The 26,174-nt window shown below is 40.9% G+C and overlaps 1 protein-coding gene across 3 annotated transcripts in view; it reads right to left on the reverse strand.

Annotated features, from left to right (window-relative positions):
• IL1RL1 (interleukin 1 receptor like 1) overlaps window positions 1-26,174 on the reverse strand; it is a 42,268-nt gene that overhangs the window by 8,138 nt on the left and 7,956 nt on the right. Inside the window, exons 1-10 of one of the 3 annotated variants that reach the window (XM_075426433.1) lie at window positions 20,504-20,520; window positions 20,294-20,423; window positions 15,745-15,840; window positions 14,800-14,870; window positions 12,379-12,580; window positions 11,903-12,071; window positions 11,638-11,800; window positions 8,980-9,048; window positions 7,010-7,142; window positions 6,760-6,917 (exon numbers count right to left, since the gene is read on the reverse strand). In XM_075426433.1, coding sequence (XP_075282548.1) covers window positions 6,760-6,917; window positions 7,010-7,142; window positions 8,980-9,048; window positions 11,638-11,800; window positions 11,903-12,071; window positions 12,379-12,580; window positions 14,800-14,866 — 961 coding nt within the window. In that variant the 5' untranslated portion in view covers window positions 14,867-14,870; window positions 15,745-15,840; window positions 20,294-20,423; window positions 20,504-20,520. Of the gene's footprint in view, window positions 1-4,923; window positions 5,164-6,759; window positions 6,918-7,009; window positions 7,143-8,979; window positions 9,049-11,637; window positions 11,801-11,902; window positions 12,072-12,378; window positions 12,581-14,799; window positions 14,871-15,744; window positions 15,841-20,293; window positions 20,424-20,503; window positions 20,521-26,174 lie in introns of those variants that run through there. The other 2 variants (XM_075426437.1, XM_075426425.1) reach the window with 2 other exon arrangements.

Genomic DNA, 26,174 nt, shown 5'->3' on the forward strand with positions numbered 1-26,174 from the left:
AACTCATAAAGATATTTCCACTCACAGTCCGCCTTCTTTACCTAGTTATTCCTGCCCAGCATGACAACTCATCATCCTATAGTTGTAATAATAAAACTGCTTTGGGGACTTTTCTGTGATACAGAACACTGAAATTATTTAGATTAAAAAATATACCTCTAGAGGTGTTGGACTGGATGATGGACTTTTACCCCCAAAGAAATGCACACAAAAATGTCCACACTGTGCATCACATCTGCGTAAAAAGGGTCCATCTATTTTTATTTTACTATGGTATAGCACATACAATAATTTCCAGATGCAATGCCCTGGCTTGGAATATCACTAGAATCACGCATCTTTTCAGTGTTACAGTGAGATTTCAGGTATACTGCAATTTCAGAATTATCTTAGCTGAGGAAAGAAATGCTCCTTTGAATGTTGACCACATATAGGTTTAAATACAAGCATTCTAGCAATAGAGACGTGGAGGTCAGCTCTGGCATCCTCACTGTGAAGACCCTTCACAGCATCTCAGCCCATGGAGGGTGATTACGTGTACTGGTAGCAACTCCACTCAGCCAAGAGGATCAGACGTTCAGGGCTCTTCCTCCTTCTGCCTGCAAAACATGCAGAAGATACACGTGGCTGCAGCAGCAGGCCATTCGCCGGCACTTGCGGAGGTGCGTCTTACAGCAGGCTGAAGACCCAGTCTCAATTTCCTCTACAGAAGAGGCAGCAAGACAGATGGGAAAATGCTGCAGATGGTATGCATCCAGTAAGCATGCTACCAGGTGAAGGTACTGACCAGCACCAGTGAGCAATTTCAGAGCTCTTGCTTGGACTTGGCACTAAGTGAATGAAGTAAGACAAAATACTTAGCAGTGAAGAGTCTCTTATATAGAAATTCACAGGTTCCCTGGCTTCTCCAGGAAATCTTGAATAACGTAGTGTATTGAGTAGTACTTGCAGAGCCAACCTAAAAATATTAATGCCTGAGAAATTCCACTGGAAATGTATTTAAATAAAGAGTTTACAAGTACATTTTCCCTTTACTCTGGTAGGATGTGAATTAAATCTGGCATGATTTTCAACTCTTCCTCTTTCTCTCTTTGCCATTTAAAGGGAGAAAGAAACATCAGGCACATGATGATCCTACCTCCCCAGAGCTGGGAGATCTGGGGAAACCACCTTCCAATAAGATCGAAGTGGGCAAGACAACAACCATTTTCTTTCACAGTGAAGTTTGTCCATTTTGTGGTTTTAGCAGTATCACGTGATGCCCATGAATGAACTTTGTCCCTGTGGACCCCTTCAAATTTACAATTTGATCCATTTTCCTGGTCAATACACACACACAGAAAACCCCTTCTACTACCTGGTGAGGATGACCCAAGGATCGGATCAGAGATTGCCACTATTTCTTACTGTTTCATTTGTTGAGACTGTGCTCACCATGACAGTACAAATACCATTACACTGCATGAAGTAAGTATCTATAAAACATCTAGAGAAGAAACAGGTTTGAACAACTTCTGCAATTACGAACCTGAAAAATGCTGTTTACATTTGGTTCTGCACTTATTAGACCCAGGCTGGAAAAGAAGTCATAAATTTCCTGTGCTTATACAACTTGTAAAGTGTCAGACAAGAACCCCACAGGGATCTTCCTGGTAGAGCAGGTTCAGTTCCCAGTAAGGCTGACTTAGCCTCTCATTTGTCTGGAATAAACCAGTCAGTTTATTCAACACAATGGGGGCAAGGACTAGAAGCCACTTCTGGAGGCCCTGAACAAAGTTGAACAGATCTTGTTTTTCAGTTTGCTGCATCATTTGGCAGCAGAGAGTTCATGAGCAGACTGTCTTCTATTTATTTATGTACTAGAGCAATGGGAATACAGAACTATCAGCTCACAAGAAACAATATTGGAGAGGCCAGAGAAAACAAGTCAAAAAGCAACATTTGAAGGATTTCCTGACAAACTCCAGAAGAACACTGTTTTTTGTAACTTCTCTGGCTTCTAAGGTGGATGCACTTCCCACATCCTCTTATCGAAGAGCCAAAGGGTTAGATTTGTTGTTAGATGTCTCTGAGGATGAACAGAGCTGATGTTCTGGGAACTTTATCTCTCCTCTGAATGACTGGAACTCCTGGCACTCTCCAGAGAAGATGGTTCATGCCAGAAAGATTTGTGGTCCTCTGGCATTTTACACTTCTTTGTGAATGAGAATTGAGGAATGCTCAGGGAGAAATAAGATGATGCTTGTGGGTCGGACACATGCAGATCCACCTCCAGGTACTTAACCAGCCCTCAATCAAGATGAGGAACTAAAAGCCAGTGGCAGCTTGTATATTAATAAAAAGTGAAGGACTTGGAAAGTATTCAGACAGCCCGTGTATTCCCTAGCAGACAGGTTAAAAGGTGTGCTGAAGGGATTTTCCTGTCCTGACCCATCTCTGCTGGTAGAAGGAGCTAAGACTTTCAGTGTTTCTCCAATTACTTGTCATTGCCTCTGTCTCAGAGGCATCCCTCCCTCTGCCAGCAGAGCTACTTTTGTAAGCATTGATCCACTGCAGTTATCAATGAGCTGAACTGGTATGAACAGCGTAGCCGATTAATATTCTAGTTCTTGAGAGGTGGCATCTTCCAGCGTGAGAGATACCAAGCAGCTGTGGAGGGCAACTGGGAATAGTCTGGCAGGCAGAGTCACTGTCTCTTATCAGGTGTCCAGTAACAGAAGCTACATCTTTGTCAGGAAAGGTGGAATAAAAGGGAATTAAAAGCTGTCACAAATTCCTTAGCCTTACAGTGACCAGAGGCACACCACACAACTAGATGATCTCGGAGCACATAAGAGGACATGTCTTGTGGCAGAGAGAGAATGTAAAATGTGGGATGATCTCTGGAATTAAAAAGGGAGATGTAGGACTGAAAGATCTGGAGGAAATGAGACAGCCTGCATTTTCTGTAAGGAGGCATTATGAGACTTGAAGAATGTGTTTATGAACAAGTGTTAGTGAAGGAGTCAGAAGATACCAAACAACTTCAGGCAAAGAGGGGAAAGGACGGGAAATAGTGTGGGAGGATAGGAAGATGGGTTCCATATTGACTGGAGGTGGTCAAAGACTAGGCAGGGAGTGGATGCAGAAAAAAACAGAGAAAGATCTTCCTCAGCAGGAGGAGAAGCAACCTCTGAATGTAGCAGCAGCAGCAGCTGAAAGATGCAGGGACATTAGCAACTCCTAATGGACGCAAGAATAAGCTGAAGGGACTGTCAAAATTCATAGACAAATCCTCATTAAATTCTCTTATTAAAACAAAGAAAGAATTTGCCCAATTTCTCTCTATCTAAAAGACATAGTGTGCATAGTCTGGATACCACCAGATCACAGCAAAAGGAGCTGACTGCATTGCATTACTTCTTATAACTGTCCAGCTCTGGAGCCCTCAGCACAAGAAGGACATGGAGCTGTTGGAGAAGGTCCAGAGGAGGGCCACAAAAATGATCCAAGGGCTGGAGCACCTCTCCTATGACAAAAGGCTGGGAGAGTTGGGGTTGTTCAGCCTGGAGAAGTGAAGGCTGCGGGGAGACCTCATTGCGGCCTTTCAGTACTTAAAGAGGGTTTATAAGAAAGATAAATCTTCTCAGCAAGGCCTGTTGTGTCAGGAAAAGGAGCATTGTTTTTAAACTAAGGGAGGGTAGACTTAGACTAGATATAAGGAAGAAATTTTTTACTATGAGGGTGGTGAAACACTGGCACAGGTTGCCCAGAGAGGCAGTGGATGCCCCGACCCTGGAAACATTCAAGGCCAGGCTGGATGGGGCTCTGAGCAACCTGGTCGCGTTGAAGATGTCCCTGCTCACTGCAGGGCGGTTGGTCTAGATGACCGCTAAAGGTCCCTTCCAACCCAAAGCATTCTACGATTCTACTTAGGTCATGAAACTCATTTCTAAAGAGCTGATCAGCTTCTCTTCGAAGCATTTATTTCCTGTTTAAAAAAGGTAATTGAAAAGACACTTGGGACAGACACTTTTTTCACAATACAGCACTTTCCTTCACACACATATGTGAACACAGACGTGTGTGCACAGCATGCATCCTAAACTGGAAAATACACTTTTTTCCCTGCAAAATGTCAAGCTTTGTCAATGACATCTGTTCCTGGCAGTGTAAAGAGAGTATTTTTGTTTTCCATGGAGACAAAACCAAACAGCTCTCACCAACCTTGACTGTGAAAGGAACTCCTCCTTTTCTTGTCACTCCTCTGGCAATTTTTTATTCTTATGTGGATTGCAATTGTTATCAAAGCAAATTGCTAGGCTAAATTATAATGATATTGCCAACAGTGAACTAGGACTTTAAGTATTTGATTATGACAGAAAAATAGACTTAATTTCTAGTTCCCATTGAAAATATCCATGTAGTGAGCCAAATCATTAATTCATCAGGTTTTTGAAGACAGAAACTATTGCCATAAGACTGAACAGGTACTAACGCAGAGGATTGCTGATGCAATTGCTGACAACATCTTTGCTTCCTCCCTTAATCCGTCACCTGTGCTGCTAAACACTATTTCTATAGCCCATTAAATGCCCCCGAGACTGACTTATTTGAGTAGTAAGTGGCATGACACCTATTCATCTCTTACTTCCTAACACAGACACCTGCTATAAATAATGATAATGTAACCCATACTGAATTCCCTGGAAAAAAAAAATCAGAATACAGAGCAGGAACTTGTGTGAAAAGCACATTAACAGGATAGTAGGTAGCAGACACAATTTGTGCTGTGGGAAACACTAAGGAACAACCACATGTTTTACGAAAAACACATTTTTTTCATTAAAAATAAACAAACAAATAAAACACAAAAAGAAATAGAGTACACATTTTTATTACACATTTACAAGCAAACCCTGCAGCATTTTTATTATACTCAGAGGCAAGCTGTCATTGTTTTAGCATAAATATTACTCAGCTGCGCAAGGAGTGAGTGAAGAAAACTAAAGCAAAGCACCACCATTTCTGGATGTAGCATTGCTTACACCAACAGTGCTGAATAGCAGAAGCAGGCATCTTGACAAGAGCAGCAACAAGGGGAAGGGAACAGACATCCACACAAAACAGGCAGCAGCAAAGGGGGGTCACAGTCAAGAGTTTTCATGAACATTTACTGAAGACCTATGGATAAAAAAAACAAAACAAGAGTTGTCTACAACAGAAATTAGATTTAATGAATCACTTGATAAATACAGAATATAAAATACACTCTTTCCTTCATGTAGTTTGCAATATGGGGGCCATAAATGACTTGTTTTGCCTGAACTAGAGTGAGCACGAACTGTTACTCAGTTTCCTTTCCTCTCATTGCAAGTATACTCCCATATGGAGATAATTCAGTGCAGAGCTGTTTTGTTTCCAGCTTCCTGAGTCATGCTACACTTGCCCTCATTTAATAATATCCAACCAAAACTTTCCTCTGGGGGCAATCAGTGTTGTCCTGCTGGATGATGACCCATCCTCTGTTATAAGTCACCTATATCCCTTCTAGTCTAGGCTATGGCAAGGAAATAGGTCTATGCTTTGAAGCCATAATCCTGTAGGAAGCTATGAACAGTCAAGGATACCGCAGGACATGGAGCTGTGCACACCCCATGATCACAATACAGTTGGTTTTACTCTTTCCAGCATTCCCTCACAGAAAACTAATCCCTGTTAAAGACCCTGGGATTTCTTCTCAAGGTCCTTGGTGGTTCAGCACATCTGAGGTGATAAGAAAGGAAATCATTGACCGCAGCTTCTTGTGCCTTCGCAGACACAGTAACATTTTCTGCCATGAGAATCACACTGGTGTTGGTGACAGTGCTTTCTCAGGGGTTTGACTAGCCCTATTAAAAAAAACATTCCCATAGCAGCTAAAGACCATCCCAGCCTCCACCATGTACTGACCTCAATTTTCCTTCTCTGGCACCAATTAATAGAATCATGAATTTAAAAACTAAACCAAGGGAAAGCCCCTGAAGCGTTATTCACACCTCTGTGCGGCACACAGTGAACACAGTAGTGCTCGGAGGGAGAGAGGATAAAGGCAGACATCACAGACGTTAGTCACGCCACCTAACATTCGGTCAAAAACCCAAGGCATTACAGTGGATGTGGTATGGGAGGGAAGGCAAGAAAACTGGTAAACTGTCAGCTGAAACTCTTGCGTTCAAAGTTTGCTGAATTTCTGCCATAGTTCTGCAGTAGAAACAACAGTTTGATTCTCAAAAGAAGATGGATCTCTGCTCCTCATAATGCGTGTTAACACTGACGACCAAAGGAGAGGTCAGTTCCTTGCCTGGCTCTCATCTGCAGAGGATCCTCTACAGCCTGAGTATCTTGCAGAGCAGACTGCACTATACCAGTGTGCTTCAAGTCCAAGTGCACTGCCTGCCTTCACGGCAAGGGGAATTTGTCACCAAGCAGAAATTTCCTAGAAACAGGATATTCTTATTACAGGGCTCATACACTGTCCTGCTCTGCATCTTTAATCTTTCACTGCTACCATTTGGGTAACGTCCCCCCTCCCAGCATAATTTACCCCAAGGACTTTCATGACCTAATGAAGCTGTGAGAATTTTGCCACTGCATTGAATACGCAGGGAGGAAGCAGGCTGGTTTTTTCTTCTTACTAGCAGAAACTTTCTTATGAACAGAAACAAATAATAAAATAAAGTCACCAACATTCTTCAAACCGAGTGCAAAGGGTAAGAAAACAAAACAAAAAAATCCTACCCTCACACTGTGCTTTGAGTCGTAACGTCACCGTGGCCTTTGTGTTGTGCATTTCGTTCAGCGCTACGCATGTGAAATTTGACCGCAGATCCTCCTTTTTTATTTTAGCAATATGCAAAGTGGCCTCTCTGTAATACTCTTGCTCACGTCCTTCAAAACTAACAGAGAGAGAAAGAGCTGGGACCGTTGTCTTCAATGGCTAGGCGCAGTTTGCATAGAAGAAAGATTATTCTGTGTTCTATGTACTTACAAATGAGTTTTTTCACGAAATCTTGAAAAACCTAAGTATTTCACCGAGATGTTATCCACATCCCATGTGACAACAGCCATCGGCTGTTTCTTAATCCCCAGGCGGGCCTGACATTTCAGAGACAAAGCAGCACCTAATCAAGATACAGAGCAACGTAAACATTCCTTGACGAAAAACAAGTCATTTTATTTTCCTTATAACATCTATTTCTACAAATACTCATACTACCTGTGAGTTTTGTCTTAACAATTTTGACATTTCTCTGCTGAGAAAATGATGCATAGAAGAGACTGGAAAGAAATAGTAAAGGGAGATTTTAACAAATGATCTAATATGACACCGAGGATTACAAAAGGAATCATTTCTATTTGTTATGATGAAGACAATGCAGACTTTACTTCTGATGCTTAACCCACGCAGTCAGCTGTTGAGGAACATGAAAAGCAAATGCTGGTTTACACAAAAATGTACATGGAAATAGCATAATTTAATGTCAGTATATATTATTTTGCGTAAGTCTTGTGTGAAGACTCTTACCTTGGATTTTATTCAAGCTGGACAGAAGTAAAGTAAACCAGCCCAAGTGAAACTAAAACAGGAAATTACTTATTAAGTATTTGTCATTAGGAAATATTTATTCCAAAGTAAGAGTCACCATTGCACCAGAAGAAGGTATGATTAAAACACTTTAAACTATTTCCATGTAAATCTGCATCTAAGCAGGGCTTAGATAAGATTAACAAATCTTATGGCTTACATCCTGAATTGTTATTAGCAAGCATACAGAAAGCCCTTCAGTTTTGCAAATAGGAGACATTACATCCTGTACAGCAAGTGGTTTTTAAATGCAAAGTGAATTTTCTCCTTGCAAGCAGTGCCAGATTACTTGTTGTCCCAGAGGGGTGGACAGGGTGCATAGAGCATTAGAGACTGACCATATTATTAGAGAAAGGTGGTCCTGGAGCACAGATCATCAAATTCCGAGTGACAAAGCAACGAGGGAGAAGAGGAAAAAAGGAACAGGAATGCGAGGCAACTCTCTGAGCATGCAGCCCCAGGCCCCTGCAGTCCCTGCTACCACAGCAGTCTCGCTGTAGGACAGAAACAGTGGAGTAGTAATTGTGATCCCTTCTCCCAGCGGCCCAGATTGACCCCACCTGCCCTGGGAGACAGGTATCCTGGGCTACATATTCAAGCTTCAGATGGACTTGCTTTCTGGAGAGGTCCACCTTTCTCCACTGACTACACAAAAACCCTAGACAGCTCTTATGCCTACCACAAGCACCTTGCTCTGATTCAGCAAGTTACACAGGGTGAACCTGAACCATGGAGAACTTCTATGGTCCTAAAGCTCTGCATCACAAGCTCTCCAACCTGTTCTTTCTAAGTTCAGTCCTTGATCCTGTTTTTCAGCCCTCTTGGTGTCTTCCACCTAGACAGGTCTGCTCAACACTAGCCAACGTGGACATCAGTCAGGCAGTGCTCCACAGTCTCAGGGCCAGCGACCAGTCCCTTGCTCTCCTTCATTCACCAGAAGAGACACAGCCACTGCCTCCAGACCAAACTGCAAGTAACAAGGAGTATCTCTAGCTGCAAGAATAGTCCATCCTTCTCTCTTAGGGGTACCATCAAGCAGTTTCAAGGGATTTAGCTAAAGCTCTCTTTGAAGTGGATGGAAGCTGTCACACCTTCAGCTGAGATGTAATAATTGACCATGTGAGTAATCTTAGACTATCCCAGTAAGGGTAGAAAGGTTTATTTAAATAGCCTGAAATTGCTGCTTAATACCTAAATAAGCCTTCAGTTATATCTAGCTTCACATCACTGTGCCTGGGGTGAATTAAATCTGGTAAACATTATGGTGCAAAAATGTAATGAAAAATTCCGTCACTAAATCTTCTTGAATATCCTCATGTTCGCTAGGGCATCACAAAATGTTAATTTAAAAACAATTTAAAGGCTGTACTTACCAAGCTCCACTTCTACTATGTCTTTATCTTTTGGAAATAAAATTTGAGGAGGTAGAGGTGAGTGTTTTGCTTTAGAAATTAGGAAAAGAAAGTAAGTACGTATTAGAAAGTTGTGAAAAAAATGTTTATAAGATAATTATTATAATCTGTACAGTTAATATTTTAAGATCCCAAAGCAGAATTGCAAGCTATCACTACAACAGTGTTTCACATGTCTGTTGGGATCACCTGACTTTATTCCTATGACCAGATATTCCTGGGGAGTCTGTACATGTCAATACTTTAAGCATTTTCTCCCCATTTATGTAATGTTTACCTTTGTGCATAAGCAAGGAAAATTTCTAGTTTCTCAAGTACTGTTTTAGCTGCTGAGTGGAAACAAAAAAAAATGCAGTTCTGGGTTTGTGCATTTTCTCAGTTGCATATTTTATTTTAAAAGAGATAAAGAAATTCCTTCAGACATTTGAGAAATTACTCATATCCATGATATGAAATAGCGAATATGTACTTTCATGCAGTATCTGAACTGGGGACCCTCTAGCCCACAGCTGCCCACCTGTGTTCCCTGGCTTCCCCCCACCTCCGCAGCCTGACAGCCTAGCAGTTCTGGTTCCCAAGACTCTTTCTCTGATGCCTGCGCACCGCTGCTGCACACAGCTGCTTCCCATTACACCAGTCTACCATGAGACTGAGCATCCTTTATCATTACCTTTTAGAAGCAATACTGCTTTTCCTTTGACATATTTATTTTCCATCTGCACTAATAATTGTTATGGACAGGTCCAAACTACATCCAGCAGCTTCACTTGAATTAGGTATTCAGATCTTTCAGATTTTTTTTCCCTTGATGCATTTTTCTTCTTTTCTTGCCCTTTATACTGTCTCGTATTTCCCACTGCAAAAACATTGCTTGCTATCCTTTCCCTCATTAAGCTTTTCCATCTCAAGGCACTTCTGTGAAACCTACAACCATCTTTCCCTAAAAAAATCTGCAGGAACTCATTTAACCCCCTGCTTCCCAGGCTGCCAGAAAAGCAATTTTTTTTCACCCATCCTAACTGTTTCTAATTTTCATCATCTGGATCCGGTAAAAAAGAACTCAGGAGAAAGTCAGTAACTTCCTAGCTAGCTGACTATGCTAAGTTCTCAGCTGCCAGCATTCAGAGGCAAAAGGTCCTCTGCGTCAGTGTGGATCTGCAAGGCAACAGGAATGTAGATCATAAGCCAACCATATCAAAACGTAACAGCTCCACTCATCAGCATAATAACTTTAAAGGCTGATAAAAACTCAGAGAAGTTGTCACTTTGAACTGGAGCAGACAGGACAGATCCAGATCAGATTTCACATGCTATGTTTCAATCCCTTCTTTGTGCGATAATTTCTAAATTAATCTGGCTTTCTCTTGAAATTAAGTAATCTGCCTGGATGTAACAAAGTCTGCCATAAATTTGGATGCCTTTGTGCTGAATAAAACCCAGCAATTTTCATTATAACCCAGACACAACAATATTCCTGACCAATTTAGAGAAGTTTTGATGAAAGTACATTCAAACAAAAATTGTTAGGCAGAGAAGTATTGTGTAGACCAATAGGGTGTCACAGGGAAGAGGTGGAGGAAAGGCATGACACCTCTTAAGCTACTGTACTAGGTCTTGGCACGAATCCGTCTTCTATCCAGCTCAGAATAATCAGAACAAACTCCACCACTGAGATCTTTGCACAGCAGCAAAAACTGGAATAAAGGCTCCTACGCTCCAAACCTGCATTCTGCGTACAAAGCTGGGTGCCTCCCCACAGCAGAAAGGTCTGATGTCAGTCTGCAAATTAACATTCCCTGGTTTTCAAAAATTAAAAAAAAAAACCCAAACCCAAAACAAAACACCCAAACCCAAGCTGCTCCTAGCCCCAGACCCCCAACATTTCTGACTGGTTTTCTGCTGGTCTGATTGCAGAACTGAAGGCACATTTTGAAGTCTTGGCAAGCTGATACAATCTGGAACTGCTGATTGCTGCATGCTCTTCCTTTGACCACCATCCAAATACACAGCCTAAAGGCACCCAGAAGTCCACACATCTCAGCCATGTTGGCTGCGTTCTGAATAACAAAGACACAATAATCACTGAGCTCCACTCATTTTCTGCCCGTGTGTATATATATTGCTCATTTTGTCTCCTTCAAGACAAATCTAAAAGTTTTTTCAGCTCTACTACCAAATAAATGCTAGATAATCAAGATGGACCACAAGGTATTGAGTTGTAGGCCATCAACACATCAGTGATCCAATGACCACTAGATGATGCTCACTAGCTACAAATTCTTCTCCCTTCGAACAAATAGAAAGCAGAGCTTTGTGGCATCCCACTGAGGAGACCCTTCATTTCAGAAATAAGTGCTAGCAGACAGCTCTACCAACCACAGTCCTCAGAGACTTTTAGCAAAAAGTTGTATGTGACCAGGTCTGAATTTACACCCATCTTGCTCCCTTTGGAATCCCCATCCACAAAATTCACCTAAAAAAGCTGATCTAAATTTTCAGTAAGAACTTAAAACAAACCTACAGAAACTCTTTTTTCTCTTTAATACACAAAAGGAGTTTCCTTTGCTTTAAGTAGACATCAGCCTTTTATCTTAGCAAGCTACAAAACGACTGTCTTACCCTTACTTATGAAAATCCTTGTTGCTGATACATTAAACACATTTCCTCTATGAGTGTAGGTAAATTGACAAGTATAATAACCATTATCCTCCTTTGTTTGGTTTTTAATAAAAATGTATTTTTCTCCCTTGAAGTATCTCTCTCCCTGAAGAGGCTTGCAGTCCTGGAAAAGAAAACATACTTTATCTGGCTGCAAATAGCTTCACACAGTAATCTGGTCTACAACTGGCACTATCAGTTTAATAATAATATCAATATTATTTACCTTATACCACTGGACGATAGTAGCATTCTTATAATTGTCAATTGTAGGACAAACAATTTTTCCTCTTCCAGTGTCATTTGGGTAACGAATCTGACTTGGGAAACATACTCCTTGCTTGTATGGATACACCTGCACACTCATGTTGAATGACTTTGTGCGATTATTTGAACTTTAAAAATGGAATAAAGGTATGTCAATGATAGCATTTTTAGATGGAATATACTAAATATTTGTAACAAATGTGAGTTTTGTTTTTTATAAACATATGGATTATTATTGTAGTTCAGTCATAGACTGATTTAACAACCTGTCATAAAAATAGGAATAGCAGAATGAAAAGTTACATGAATTGGTGTACACCACAAAAAAATGACATCATTTCCACACATAATAATTACACTGTATTACACTGTATTATTAAAACATGGGGTTTTTTTTCTAGTCTTACACCTTTCACTTTTCAGTGTTGCACTTACAATTGTATAACACAAGTGTAGTTCCCAGAATCCTCTCTAGAAGTTGGCAGAAACCAAAGAAATCGTGTAAAGGAAAATATTCGTGATCCCTCTTCTTCTGCAGGAATTATTTTGTTACTCTCCGTGTGATACCAGGTGATTTTCACAGATGAACTCCATCGAGGACATTTTATAACTAAAGCCTCACCTTCCATTGCATCAACTGCAAATGAACGAAAGATAAAAATCTCAGATTAAATAAACCTTAGCCCACTGAGACAGAGGACAACTTGGTATTCCTGGATCATTAGGCCAGCCAGGTGCTTCTAACTACCTTTCTTGAGTTTTCAGAGATTATATATGGAAAACTTATTCTCACTGGATTTTTTTCAAGAAAAAATTTGTTTACCTTGAGTTATCGAGCCATTTATTTGCAAAAATAGTAATTAATGCATGGGACAGAATTAAAAAAAATAAACCTACCCTAGATTCAAACAAGAGATACACTAAAAAATATGATATTTTAATGGGAAAACATTGATTTTTTGAAATTAACTTCTTATGCAAATGTTTGCTTGAAATTCTGGTTTTATTCAAAACAGGACTTTAAACACAAAGAAAAGCACTGGTTTTAATGCTGTATTATGAAGTTAGCTTTCCTTAGTTATACAGTGTAATTAATATTTATTTCTACAACAGAAAAGAGCTCTTGCTCTGCCTTTTTAATATAGAAAAAGGAAATCAAAAATTTTTTCTTTCACTGAAGAAAAAACTAGGAGGAGGAAGTCTGTAGATAGGATCATCAAAAAAACCAAAAAAACACAAAAGCTAGAAGACCTTCCCTCTGAAGTTCACAAAAACGTGAAAAAAAATAAAAGAAATACAACAGACTGAAAGGAAGAATCTGATGGGAAGGTGAAAAGATGCCAGAAAAGAATAAGAGACAGGTAAGAAGCATAGGAAGCAAACCATACACACTCACACAAAAGAAAAAGGAGGAAGGAGTTGGGAGTAAGACATTTTTTTTTTTAACTGAGTATATTTCTACTTTTGAATACTGAAACTGGTCCAGAGAAACTTGAGTCAAGCAATTTTGACAGATGTTTAAGTGCCCAGGAACCTGAATAGTGAACTGACTGCTGAAAACAGAAATGCTAATCTGAAAGCTAAATTGAACTTTGGAGAAGAGAAAGATGAGAAAACGAGCAAGGATGGAGACTGGACAAAGATTGAGATTGACAGAGGAGCTACAGTATATAAGGGAGCACAAAAATGAGAGCAGGTAACCAAAAAGCTAAACCAAATAGAGAATGTCTATCAAAAATAGCACTTTGTGGGAGTATTGCCAGCATCTGGCTTCAGACACTTAAGTGCACAAATCAGGTGGTAAGTCTCTCTACATGGTGAACACTTGGCTTCTGCTCTGGTTCTTTCTAAAGAAGTGGTCCTTCTCCACTGACATTACATGTCGCCTTACTTACTAATTCAGGCCCCTAAATTAGCCACATCAGGTATGACTAACCCCAAGCCCATCATTTTAACAGCATTCCCACCCATGAGCCTTGCAAACACAGTGGGACATTTGAGGGGTGTCAGGAAAGGGAGCATTGCCCCACCAAAGGAGGAACGCATTTTTCCTTTCTTCAAGAAGAAAATAGAGGAGGAGAGGGGACACGTAGAAAGTGAGAGGCCTCATCTATACTCAGTGACATCAGTGAAAATTATCTTGGCAAATTCTTCAGCAGAATTTGGCCTCTTAGTACACCTAAATCATTTGAAACTGAGCATTCATATTGTAAAATTTAGAATATGGGGAAAACATATCTTACAATATTTTTCAAACAAATAAGCAGCTCAGCTGGAGACTAGAACTACGCGAGTGCTATGTGAGGCTGTGTCACTGGGCAGCATTATATAGCTGAGCCAACTGAGCTGACCCGTCAGAAAGAGCTTGCTGTTTTGAATATCCCCAATGTGTGGGGAAATCTTATTGTTACGTTGCACTCGTGCGTTAACACCCCCAAAACCTGGACATTAAAAAGCATTTTTAGTGAGCACAGCCCCCAGTTACGTCCCTGGTTCAGCAAGATGCACACACACATGCCCTGTTCAGGGCAATTTAAGGATGCTCTTGGAGACTTTGCCCAGCTGGGGCCTGGAACACCAGCTACTCTCAAATCCTTTCAAAAAGACCCTTTTCTTTTTGCTTGCAGAGATGCCAAGAAGCAGAAGTAGAATCCAGACTTAATGTCACAAAAATGGACAGTACTCAGTGCACTTTAACATACAGAGAAAACACATAAAGCTAGTTTTTAAGCTATGATTTGTGGCTTGAGGTAAACTAGCTAATTTTAGGTTTAACAAAAATGATCAGTTTGGGAACAGCCTACGCATTTCTACAGAATAAATCTCATCAGAAAGTATTTTTAAAATGTGACTTACATGTTTCGGATGCCATGGAAACCGAGAGGAAGGCAGATAAGAGGATCAAATGTACATACCCCATCATATTTCTAAACCAAAAAGAAAAACATCGATATCTCAAAATATCCTTTGACTGCATCGGTTATGCTATTGCCATGGTACAGATGTACATCTACTAACAGATAATTGTATCATGCAATGATAAAATGCATCATGTGAGCTGCTCTGCACAGAGCGAGTGTGTGTGTGTGTAGCAGCAGTTTTGCAGCTTTGAGATTATGCTCTTTGTTCCATAATCAATGCAGTAGTGGTGTTCGATTGAAACTGCTGTTATGACTTAGTTTAATGGGGGTGGGGGAATTACTCTGCCATGGTGGGCCTCAGGCAGAAGCCTCTTCTTTCTTCGTTGTTATTCTTGAAAGGAAGCTAAATGTACGTTGGCATTCTCTTCACAGCCAAGTGCAGAAAAATTATACCTCAGTTTAGAAAAGGATAGATCCTGGTTTTGAAAATAGATACCCTGGCTTTGAATTAAGGTTTCATCCAATCAACTGCTTAGGTGCACAAGACCTTTTTGGCTTTCTGTGGAAGTGGAGGTATCTTCAGTGACATCTTCTCTATATTGGTGTATAGCAGTAAGAACAAACCAGGTGAGTGCCACCAGCAATATTAACCTGAAGGGGAACTGAAGAAATGGACTGAAAAGGGAGGTATAGGAACATATATTATACTCAGGTAACAGCGGATCCCATGCCTCACAGATGTCTTCATTTCTCTCTAACTGATATGCACCTGCTATAACTCACATCTCATGGTGTGGCTCAAGCAGCCTCCAGCAAAGCTCTTTAATAAAGAAACTGCTTGTTTGTCTGTGGACATTAAGTTGACCTAATCTAGAAATATCTCAGGAGACAGCAGGCATGCAAACCAGCTATACGACGCAGCTGCAAGCATTCTGCTTACCATTAATAAACCCTTCACTTGAATGCTGTCCCTCGCTGCAGATCACAGAGCGGTGGGTTCTACTGTCATGTACAAGGAAGAAGCAGTCTCATGGTTCTACAGATAGAAGATAAGTTTTCAAGAGACACCAAGTTAGAAACAAATTATAATTTATCTTGCACAGATTGAGCACAAGGGGAGTAGTGAAAAATAGGCAAGAAATGCACAGGCAGGGTAAATACTGTCGTCACACTTGCTGCAAGGAACTTTTATTTTGGTGCCAAAGATTTCCAGACTAAACAAACATTGACAGACATTATCAAGATCTACGTTTGCGCCAAGTCTGAAATTCAGAACAAACGCGATTTTTAGCTTTCAGAAATGTCATCGGCTTTGTATTGATATGGAAAGATTCTTCTTTTAGAGAGTTTAATAATATCCAAGGTTTATTCTTAAACTCTTAAAATAATAATAAAATGTAGTGTTGGAAGAGAAAAGCGTGAGAATTTCAATGTAGGTATTTTGCAGGGATACTCACAAATCACAGAAAAGAGGAGGTTTAGACTGAAAAAGCAGCATCCCAGCATTAATGTCATGGCAAGGCTGACGCCATGCCTTTTGCATGAAGTGAGTGACCAGCCAGTACCTCCCAGAAAGAATGTGCATGAGAAGCTATTCGTTTTCATTAGAGCTGGAGAAAAGCACCACATACAAGTGCATGCAGTCTACTGATTTCTTTAATTTTAAGGAAATCTTAGGCCAGGTTAATAGATTTTTAGAAGGTACTTTTCAGCACAACAAATATCACGAGTTTTGTCCTGGAAAAAATGAATGAGTTGGCCCAGAAGAGGGTTCAGGAGGGGCCTGGGACAGGGTAGGCCCTCAGGGAAGAAAGATACAGAGCAAAACAGCACACAAAAAAACTCACGGCATCAACACAGCAAAGCATTTGTCTTTGTTCATCCTTTGGAGCAGAAGGCTTGCTCCTAGAACTTCTTTCTGACACTGCCAGGGAGCAAACTACATCAACAGGAGGGAATGGGGAACTGAGTTTCACACATCCTGATTATTAGAGGGCTGGATCCAGTTGAGGACCTAAACAGATTTGCATCTGCCAGCAACTCTGTTGACTTCATTCATCAGCTAAGGTCTACTTCGATCACAGTTGAAAAATGATATGGGGACTTATGGCTCCATATTCTCCTGAGAAAGAAAATGAGCTGCAAATGCCCTGCACATATTTGGAAACTAGTTCACTATTCAGGTGATATGAGTAGCGTTTGACAGATAGATGGTGTCTCAATCTCCTGAACAGCACATCAGGAGCACGTGATGAAGGTTTCTCTGGCATACTGCAGTGAGCACCTCATTTCCACAATCCATGAGATATCTACCTGCTCCATTTCTGTCTCTCTGGGTAAAATAGAAACACTGCTATGTAGCTCTAATCTTTCTGAGAACCAATTTTCCTTGGCTGGGTTTCACTGAGTCTTGCTGTGATACAAATCTGCTCTAAAACACCACTTCATTCTCTGCACGAATTTCCACTCTAGTTAACTGTCTGTCTTTCACTACCAGTCACTGTACCTAATATTACTGGTTCAAATCAGCTCTGGTTAGCCTATGTCTCACTTGTTTTTTCATACAGAAATTACTTTTTTTCACTTGCAGCTCAGAAGAGCCATTATTGATCATTCCCAATAATTCACCATCTCCAGATACTTGTGACTTTGCTACTCAGCATTGGCTTATGCAGAGGACACCTTTTCTTCCTAAAAGGTCCTTCTGCCCAGCCAGATGGCCAGTTTTGCAAGCTGACTTTAAACTGTGTAGTACCCACATACATTTGGAATGGCTTGCTTCTTCCGGAAAGGGACTGACTGACACGTCTGGGACTGCAGCAGGGTATATGTAACCAGAACCAGCAGTGTAACAAGGGAAGGTGAATCTCTCCAAGGGGCATTTATGCAGCCTTCCACAGTGCTGGGCCATCAGATGCTGAATGCCTACAGCAAGCAAAACACATGTTTGTGTATACACATAAGCAAACGTGATACACAAAACACTAGCTACAGCAGGGCTAGTTCATACAGCTGAGATTGGATACATCTGTATCGACTGAGTCTCAGCAGTGAAGTCTCCAAAGAGACCCTAAGAATCAGCTAAGTGAAGAACTCTAAGCTGAATAATAAATAAAATTTAATATCATTAGATTATTTGAGCAATTAAATAGACATTAAAAAAATATTCAGAATATTCCTTCTCTGCTTGGAGCCTTTACTCTCCACATGTTTGGTTCTGTTCCACAAACTTATTTGCCCCCGTGATGTACACCAGCAGTTATACTAACTGCCCTACTACTTTTTAAAGCTATTTTATTTAAGCAAGGAGATGCTTCAGCATGAAGACAAAAAGTGAAGCAACAGATTTTTAAGAAAAATCAGTTTCATAGCCTAGATTTGAAGACTGTCTGAAATCAGGTGCTTTCTCATTTGGTATTTTATTTGTATGTGCTTATTTTGTATCTGGCCACAAGCGATAGCACTATTTGAGATACAAGTGAGTCCCATATTGCCAGAACCATCACATCCCTAGAAATGGAAGGCTGGTGATTAACAAAAAGTTGCAAGGAGCTGTGCTTTCTCTGTTTTTGAGATACAGCTTTGTCCAGGAATGGAGACAGCCAACAACTTGCCCTCATCAAATCTTCCAACAAGTGCCAGAATGATCCAGGAGTAAGCAATTTGTATTTGCCGATTGTCATACTTGCCAGTTGTTGTATTTAGCCTGCTGTTTCTCAAAAAAGGTCTTTGAGAGACCTTACACTTACTTGGCTACCGGCCTGCACCAAAACAGTGCAAAATAGTTGTGCTGAAAGGACAGATTCTCCCTGCCTAACTTTGATGATTGCTTTATTGATTTTTCCCCCATTTTTAAGTTGCTGTGTGTTGGTGGCAGCTTAAGTAGAGTTTGGAGTCTGTGTGTGCGAATACATGCAATATATGGGGCTTTAATTAAAGAGGAATGTTCCCTGAAAATACAAAGAGCTCTGGCAATTAAAAGAACAATGTGTTTCTGCTTGCGTCTTCCAAAATCAGCAGCAAACTGCCAAATTACCTCAATAACAGTTGAGACAGAGGTTGCAGTTCTAGACAGCAAATAGAAAGAGAGGGACTGGTTCACTAGTGCCTTACAGCTTGTGGCATTACTCTGAGCAAAGCAAGGTGAAAGCATCCACATGTCCATGACGCTTAGGTCAAATAAAAAGGGTATTACGAGGCACCAGACAAAGACACTATGACACCTCACATCCCACAATCAAAAGGAAGAAGTTCCTCTAGCTTGAAGCACTGAGAGACAAAGGCCATAATTTCTGGAAATAGTTATGAGTTCTCTGTCTTCTTTGAAGATTTATTTAGAACTTCTATTTTACTACATTTGTCCAAAGTAAAATCTGCGTAACAGATTTTTGGGTCCTCAGTATACCATAAATTGAGATTACTAATATTCAGGGGAAAAAAGATAAGGAGACATTTTCCATAAATCTCTTTCTTCCTATAGCTCACAATAACTGTATGTTATGAGCTTAATTCTAAGCTCTGTGAAGGAAAACTCCAGTATGATGCTGAAAAAGCACTAGATCCAAATACAGAGTTTTGGGATAAATATCTGATCAAAATCTAGCCCCTAATGATCCAATATCAAAGGAAAATGAAAGAACTGGGAACCCTCTACTTCTGTTGCAGAAGCAGTAGTCTATAGGGCTTGATTCCTTGCTTCTCCAAAGGCAACTGTGTTAGTAACATACTTGTGATTTTTTCCAAAAATGTATTTAGCAACAAAACTGTTTATAATACTGTTTATACAAGTGAACAAACATTATTAAAGTATCATGCCTTTCATACTAACAAAACTTGGAAATGTTATTGCAATTTCTACTTTAAGAAGCTTAACAGACTTTACAATGTAAACATAACATAAAATAGCAGTTGTGTGAGATTTGTTTACTAAGACATAGAATTCATTCATTCATTCACCTTTTGAAAGTTATCTTCATTCTATTATCAAACCAGAAAATCCATTCTGACTGAAAATGGGCTATTAAGATAGCAACAGTAACACTGAACTTATTCCAGACCTAATACTCACAATAGTTAACACCTACACTAGTTACAGCTGTAAGTGTAAAACAGGAATTTCAATACTAAAGTCTGGAAATACTAGAATTGATATACACATTATCCTTACAAAACATTTTGAAGTAAGCAAGAAAGTACATAAATATACTAAACTCTTAAAAATCCATTGCACAGTAAATATTTTCTGTCTTTAAATAATTAGCAAAAATACCTGCCAGAAAACTGAGGGCAAATCCATTTCTAAATACACTTCATCATAAGGTAAATCTTTACGTTGGTCCCGAAATTATTTGTCTGTCACGTATGCATATCCACTATTTTAATCCAATTTTTTTCTTGAGATAAGAAGCACATAAGTGAACTGAAATCAACTTTCCTATAAAATACTTCAGTTATTTTAGGTTAAACAATAATATAAAAATTTGACCTACCATCTGGAAAATTCAGAAAGCAGAGAAGTAGCTTGCTGTCTGTGGCTGGGTCCTTTGCACTGATTTCTCTGCCGTAACTTGTACCAGATACCACTGGGAACCCTTTCTAACTTGCTTGTGCAATTCATATCTGTAGGAGCAAGATAATAGAGCTTCATTTTGAGACACCTCCCACTGAACAGAGCAGAACATGCAAATTACTGTAGTAACCTTAAGTAAGTTTCAGAGATGACAGCTCACAGTTCCAATTAATCAGATAACTTTTACCAATACCATAGGTTTTCCACTAATCACAAATTATTCCGGTTTAGCATGATTTTACTGCAATAAACCTGCTGGCTGGTTATTGGCTTTCTCACACGCCCGGGGAGAACAAAGAAGGGATGCTCAGCCTGCAGAGGGTGCTTTCAAACAGATTTTGTTTGGAAACAAGTGACAGCTTTGCCTCGTCTAGTCAGGCAGCAGCTCCCAGAGAACAGCTCTAAATTCCCTGGAGCACCAGGAACAGGTTTTAGTGAAGGAAACTGCTTCACTGAAGCCAAGCTGATAAAAAAGGCTGCTATGTCAGCAGCTAAATGAAGTTTTTGAGGGAAAGAAGGCTGGAGTGTCAGACCAGTTCCACAGGAAATCCAGCAGCAACTCCGGGAGAGCGAGAGAGCGAGAGAGAGAGAGCGAGAGAGAGCGAGAGAGAGAGAGCGAGAGAGAGAGAGAGAGAGGGAGAAGTCACTGCGGTGGTGGACGTGACCCAGTGTACAGCGACCCACAAGAGTAGGTTTTCAGGAGAGCATATGGGCCACTGAATGTCAGAAAGACAGTTTTAGGGAGCACTGCTGAAGACTGCTGAGCAGCCTTCCCAGCACCAGCACTAAACCTGGACCCATCAGACCAAAGGTCCCAAACTATGCCCTTCTTGTACAGCAGCCAGTCTAAAGGGGTCATTTCAGTACCAAATCAGCCAAATTCCAGGGGACAAATCAGCTTTGTACATCTTAGCAGAATAACCCCTAAAAGACATTTTCAAAATCAAATGTTCATTCTTTCTTTAACCAGACAAGAAGATTTTGTACTGTGGTCGTTCAAGCACTTATTCTTCCCTGGCAGAGTTATGAATACCATTTATCACTTTCAGTGTTCCTGGAGCTCTGCTGTCAGCACGCAGCAACTCCACATCAATACACAAAGACTTAGCAGTTATATGCCAGTATGCATAAATCTTACTGATTTCACACCCATGCTTTCCCTAGTTCTTGGTATAGCATTTCCTTTGAAGTGGTCTGAGGGTTCCACTCCGATATGACACAAAAAATGGAAAAGAGCTAAAAAAACCCACAATCCTGCAGCAATGAAGTCTCACAGTGCTTTGGTCAACCCGTCAGGGTCAGCTCAGATCCCTACTGTGAAAAGCTCACAAACCTTCCCCTGCTCAGGTTCATGCAGTTTCATTGGAATCAAGGCCTTCCTCATTTCCTGATGATAGAAACTCTGGCAAAAAGTCTGAAGTAACCGTCTGTATTCAGTGGTAGATTCAGCATCCTCTCACCATGACATGTCAGGTTACTCTAGGGAAATGTTAAATACATTCAGGTCAAGCTAACTTCCATTGCTTGGCTACAGAATAAGTTCTTCTGTCACAAAGTCCACTGAAACTTAGATCAAAGACGCTCACTGTGTTGCTCCATACCTCAGCAGAGCCCCTCATCTTGTAGTCCATTCCCCATGCCCAGGTTGTTGCTAAATTGTGATGCAGGTGGGAAACTGAGCTCCTGGCTAAAGGCAATAGTTGCCAGCTGAGCAAAAGCCATTCTGTAGATTTCATAAGAAACTACAGTCAATGTTGAACACTTCATAGCTTTTAGGCCAGCTTCCAAAAAAATTCCTGTTTGATAAACGTACGGGAAAATATGCTTACAGAAATTCGTCAAGAAATTTCTTCAAGGAGTTCGATGCATCATGCTCCTTTGGCAGCCTGTACGCATAGTACTTCATCAAGAAAGAAAACAATCTGTTCTCCAAGCAAAGAGGTCAAGAAGTAATGGGCTTAAACCGAAGCAGGGAATAGTTAGGCAAGACAGCATGAAAAACCTTTTAACTGGAAAAGTAGCAAAGCACCGGAAGAGTTTGCTGGGAACCTAGTGGACCTGCCACTAAGTGTTAGACCTTAAAGAAAAAATTGGTATTGGTATCGGCGTGCTGTAGTTGGCCCCACAGTTCCTTACCAGCACTAGGAGTCGATAGCCCAGAGTCTCAGCTGTCTGTGAATCAATGGCTGATTTTAGTGCAGCATGGCTGTATGAACTTCACTCAATTGTGTTGGTGAAATTACTCCTGAGCTGTGAAAAGTATGTGAGTTAAAGCTGTGCTAGATACAATAGTGAAAACCCAGATAGAATGATGTTATTGAGATCATATGAGTTAGGAGTTCAAGCATTCAAGAAGAAAAACGATGTCACAAAAAAAGATAAAATCCTCAGATAAAAAGCAGAGACAGGAAAACAGCAACTCAGCAACATCAGGGTTCACTCTGCTCCAAGAAACAGTGCTTAGTCTAGCAGCATATTAGTCCTAGCTGTCTAATACCTACCTCTATTAGCCAGGAAATAACTGCTGGGTAATAATTGCACACACACACACCCCTTGCAGACTCTCACTACACACAGTAGGGGACACCTGGACAGAAGTGACCCTGGCAGGGAATGTTCCACTATATATATGTTTGTTGAGGCCAACCTAGGCAGCACTGGTGGAGCTAGTAAATGGTCGGATGGCAGGGGAAGTTGCTGTTGGGTGTGTTCACACCTGTGGTAGGTCTAATGTTTTTTAGGTCTTGGGGATCCACCCTACTGAGGTTGCAGGGTCCTTCCTGTTCCTCTGTGTTGTGGTGCCATACTTGCGGCTAGCACAAGCACCCCATGCTGTGTGAAAAAGGGAAATTAGATTTTTCAAGGGTTATATTATACTGATGAGGATGGACTCCTCTTTCCCCAGGTAAGAGTTGCCCCTAGTCTTTATCATTAATCACACAATCCTATTACCACCCACATTGCAATAAAGATGAATAGGCTGGTCCCCAAACAGTTCTGCTGGTTCCTCTCATTGAGAACTTTGAGACAGTTATCCCAAGAAGACACTGTTGGGCGGGGTGTGTGCCTAACCAGAGTCCATTTAGTTTATGTGGCAAAGCTTAGGGGAGGGGGCACTGCCGGGGTGGCTTCACAGTGGAGAAGTTTGTGAAGGACTGTCTCCCATGGAAGGGACCCCACACTGCAGCAGGGGAAGAGCGTGAGGAAGAAGGAGCAGCAAAGATGAAGCATTATGAACTGACCCATTCCCCATCCCCCTGTGCCACGCAGGGGGAGGAGGTAGAAGGGTCGGTTGGGAGTGAAATGGAGTTTGCAAAGAAGAGACGGGTGGGAGGGAGGGAGGGTGTTTTTAGTTTTGTTTCTCACTATACTACTCTTATTAATAGGAAATAAATTAAACTAATTTCCCCAAGTCACGTCTGTTTTGCTCGTGATGGTAATTGGTAAGTGATCTCCCTGTCCTTATCTCGACCCATGGGCTTTTAGTCATATTTTCTCCTCCTGTCCTATTGATGGAGGGGGAGTGATGGAGTAACTTGGTGGGCAGCCATCCAAGGTCAATCCACCACACAGAGGCACATGCCCAAGGACTGAGATGAGATGTCAGAGCACACCATCCCCTTCCTGCATCTCACTGTCTATGGAAAGGAGCTGGTTTCAGAACCCAGATGGGAGTCCTACGACATTTAAGACAGGCAGTCTTCTCTGTGACTGACAGACTGCACCATTAAGACATGCCAGGGTCCCAAACAACAGTAGATGAGGACATTCATGTGGGCATAAAAAAATATTAATAAGAATTTAAGTATTACAAAGCCATCAGTATTTTCACTATACTCATCTTTCTCCTTCATCCCACCAAGGCAGAGCTATTAAGTCTTTTATGAGGTTTTGGGCTCCACTAAAGTTGCCAGCTACTGTATTAAAGTTCAGAGGATGCAAAATGGAGGTGAGAATATCTTGAAGGAAGAGTAATAAGAATTATATCTGCCCTTTTTGATGTGGCTGGTGTGTATTTGCCTTTGGGTTGCACATCGACAGGTTACTTGGGATGCAGTTTATAAAAGATCTTACCAATGATAGTCATGCTTGACAGGCCAAGGACAATATTCAAACAACAATTTTAACATCATCACCAAAGCCTTTGTTACTTAAAACCAGATTCCCTTTCTAAAGAAGTTCTGATTTTCTCTGCTCCATGCCTTGTCCCAAAAGGAAAGCGGCTGCGCCACCATCCCACAAAGGCTGGATACAGCCAGACAGAATTAAAATAATAACAGCTGTTCCGAATGTCACGGCGCCACCAGCAGCATCCCCGAGGAGACCACAAAGCCCAACAGAGAGAGGATTGGTGCAGCATATCTGCTGCTCTTATGCAAATAAAAATACTCCATTGAGTCTCCAGGATCTTCCACTCCCACGTGTGGTCCTGTCCTTGGATGCCAGAGTGTCTTACAGTACAGAGGTGAGAGTGGGTCTAAGCAGGCAAGTATCTTTAGGCAAGAAACCTATCCAAAGGTTATCCACAAAAGAAAAGCTGAACAAACCAGCCCTCCTGTGTCCAAATAACTTCAAGGCACAGCCAAGATATGCCTCAGTGAAACCTTCCAAATTTTAAGTCAAGGACCATTAGATCCAAGCAGTCATTGCTTGGTGGAAGAGCAGAGACTAATTCCAGAAGTCCCAGGCCCTTACAGCCAACCCTCCCCTCAGAGTGCATGAGAAGCTGACCTCCTCCTGTGCAGTACCCATTCCCATTACTGTGGAAACAGAATGCTACTCAGCACATCATTGTTGTTCTTATCTAACCTCTTCCCTAAGAATGAGGTTTTTTTACATGATTTCTTAGGAAGAAGCTTCCACAAATCCATGGCATTCTGGAAATCATAACTGGGAAGCGAAGGACACAGTTCTCATTAATTTACATAAGAAAAAGGAATTGGGATTCTCTGGAAAGTCACTGAAGATAATTCGCTGACAAAGGATATTGTTTGTAATGACTTCTTACTAAATAGTCTTGTTTGTTCCTTAATGTATATGAATTACTGGAAGCTAATGTCTTACTGACAAAAGAGGGTCATGACATACTGGCAGCATGCAGGAGCAGACCTTTAGTTGCAAAAAATTATTTATATTTTTTATAATATCACTATTTAAGAAAATGTCTTATTTTGTCTATAGTTTATGGACTGGATTTTTAGAAGAACATTTTCTGTGATAATTCTCTCTTTGTATTTACTATCAGATATGGCTGCAACTTGGAGCTTGCATTCCCTGAAAGTTGAAAATATTATCCAAAGAAAAACAAGGCTTCGCACGAAACCTAGAACTTTCAAGCTTTTCCTGTGAAAAGGAAATGTCACTCAGCTCCTTTTTTCTAGAATAAAAAACATACATCATTTTTGTTAGTTTTTCTATAGTTGAAGCAGCCGGATGTCCAGACCCCAAGGAGTTCCCTGCTAGAGTTCAGAAATCCTTACGGCACCTAATCCTTACACCTTTGAGCATTTGTCAAAGCAGGGAGGGCTATGAACATGAAAACCTTCTCTGGCCCTGTCTCCCAGCAGTTAGTTACGTGAAAACTGGGACAGACTATGTCAGCAATTGGGCTTTTTATTGTAGAACTGTATGTATCCAGTTTGGCCAACTGCAAGAAATTTTGGGAATATAGAAAGCTGCCTATGTCTGTAAGCTGTGGAGACATCAAATGGCACACAGAGTTCCCCTTCAGCACTTATTACCTGAGGTCTCAGGCTTGTTTCTTTCACCATGAAAATACAAACTCAACACAATCTTTTTTC

Source organism: Opisthocomus hoazin, chromosome 1 (assembly GCF_030867145.1).
Source record: "Opisthocomus hoazin isolate bOpiHoa1 chromosome 1, bOpiHoa1.hap1, whole genome shotgun sequence".
Classification (NCBI taxonomy): Eukaryota; Metazoa; Chordata; class Aves; order Opisthocomiformes; family Opisthocomidae; genus Opisthocomus; species Opisthocomus hoazin.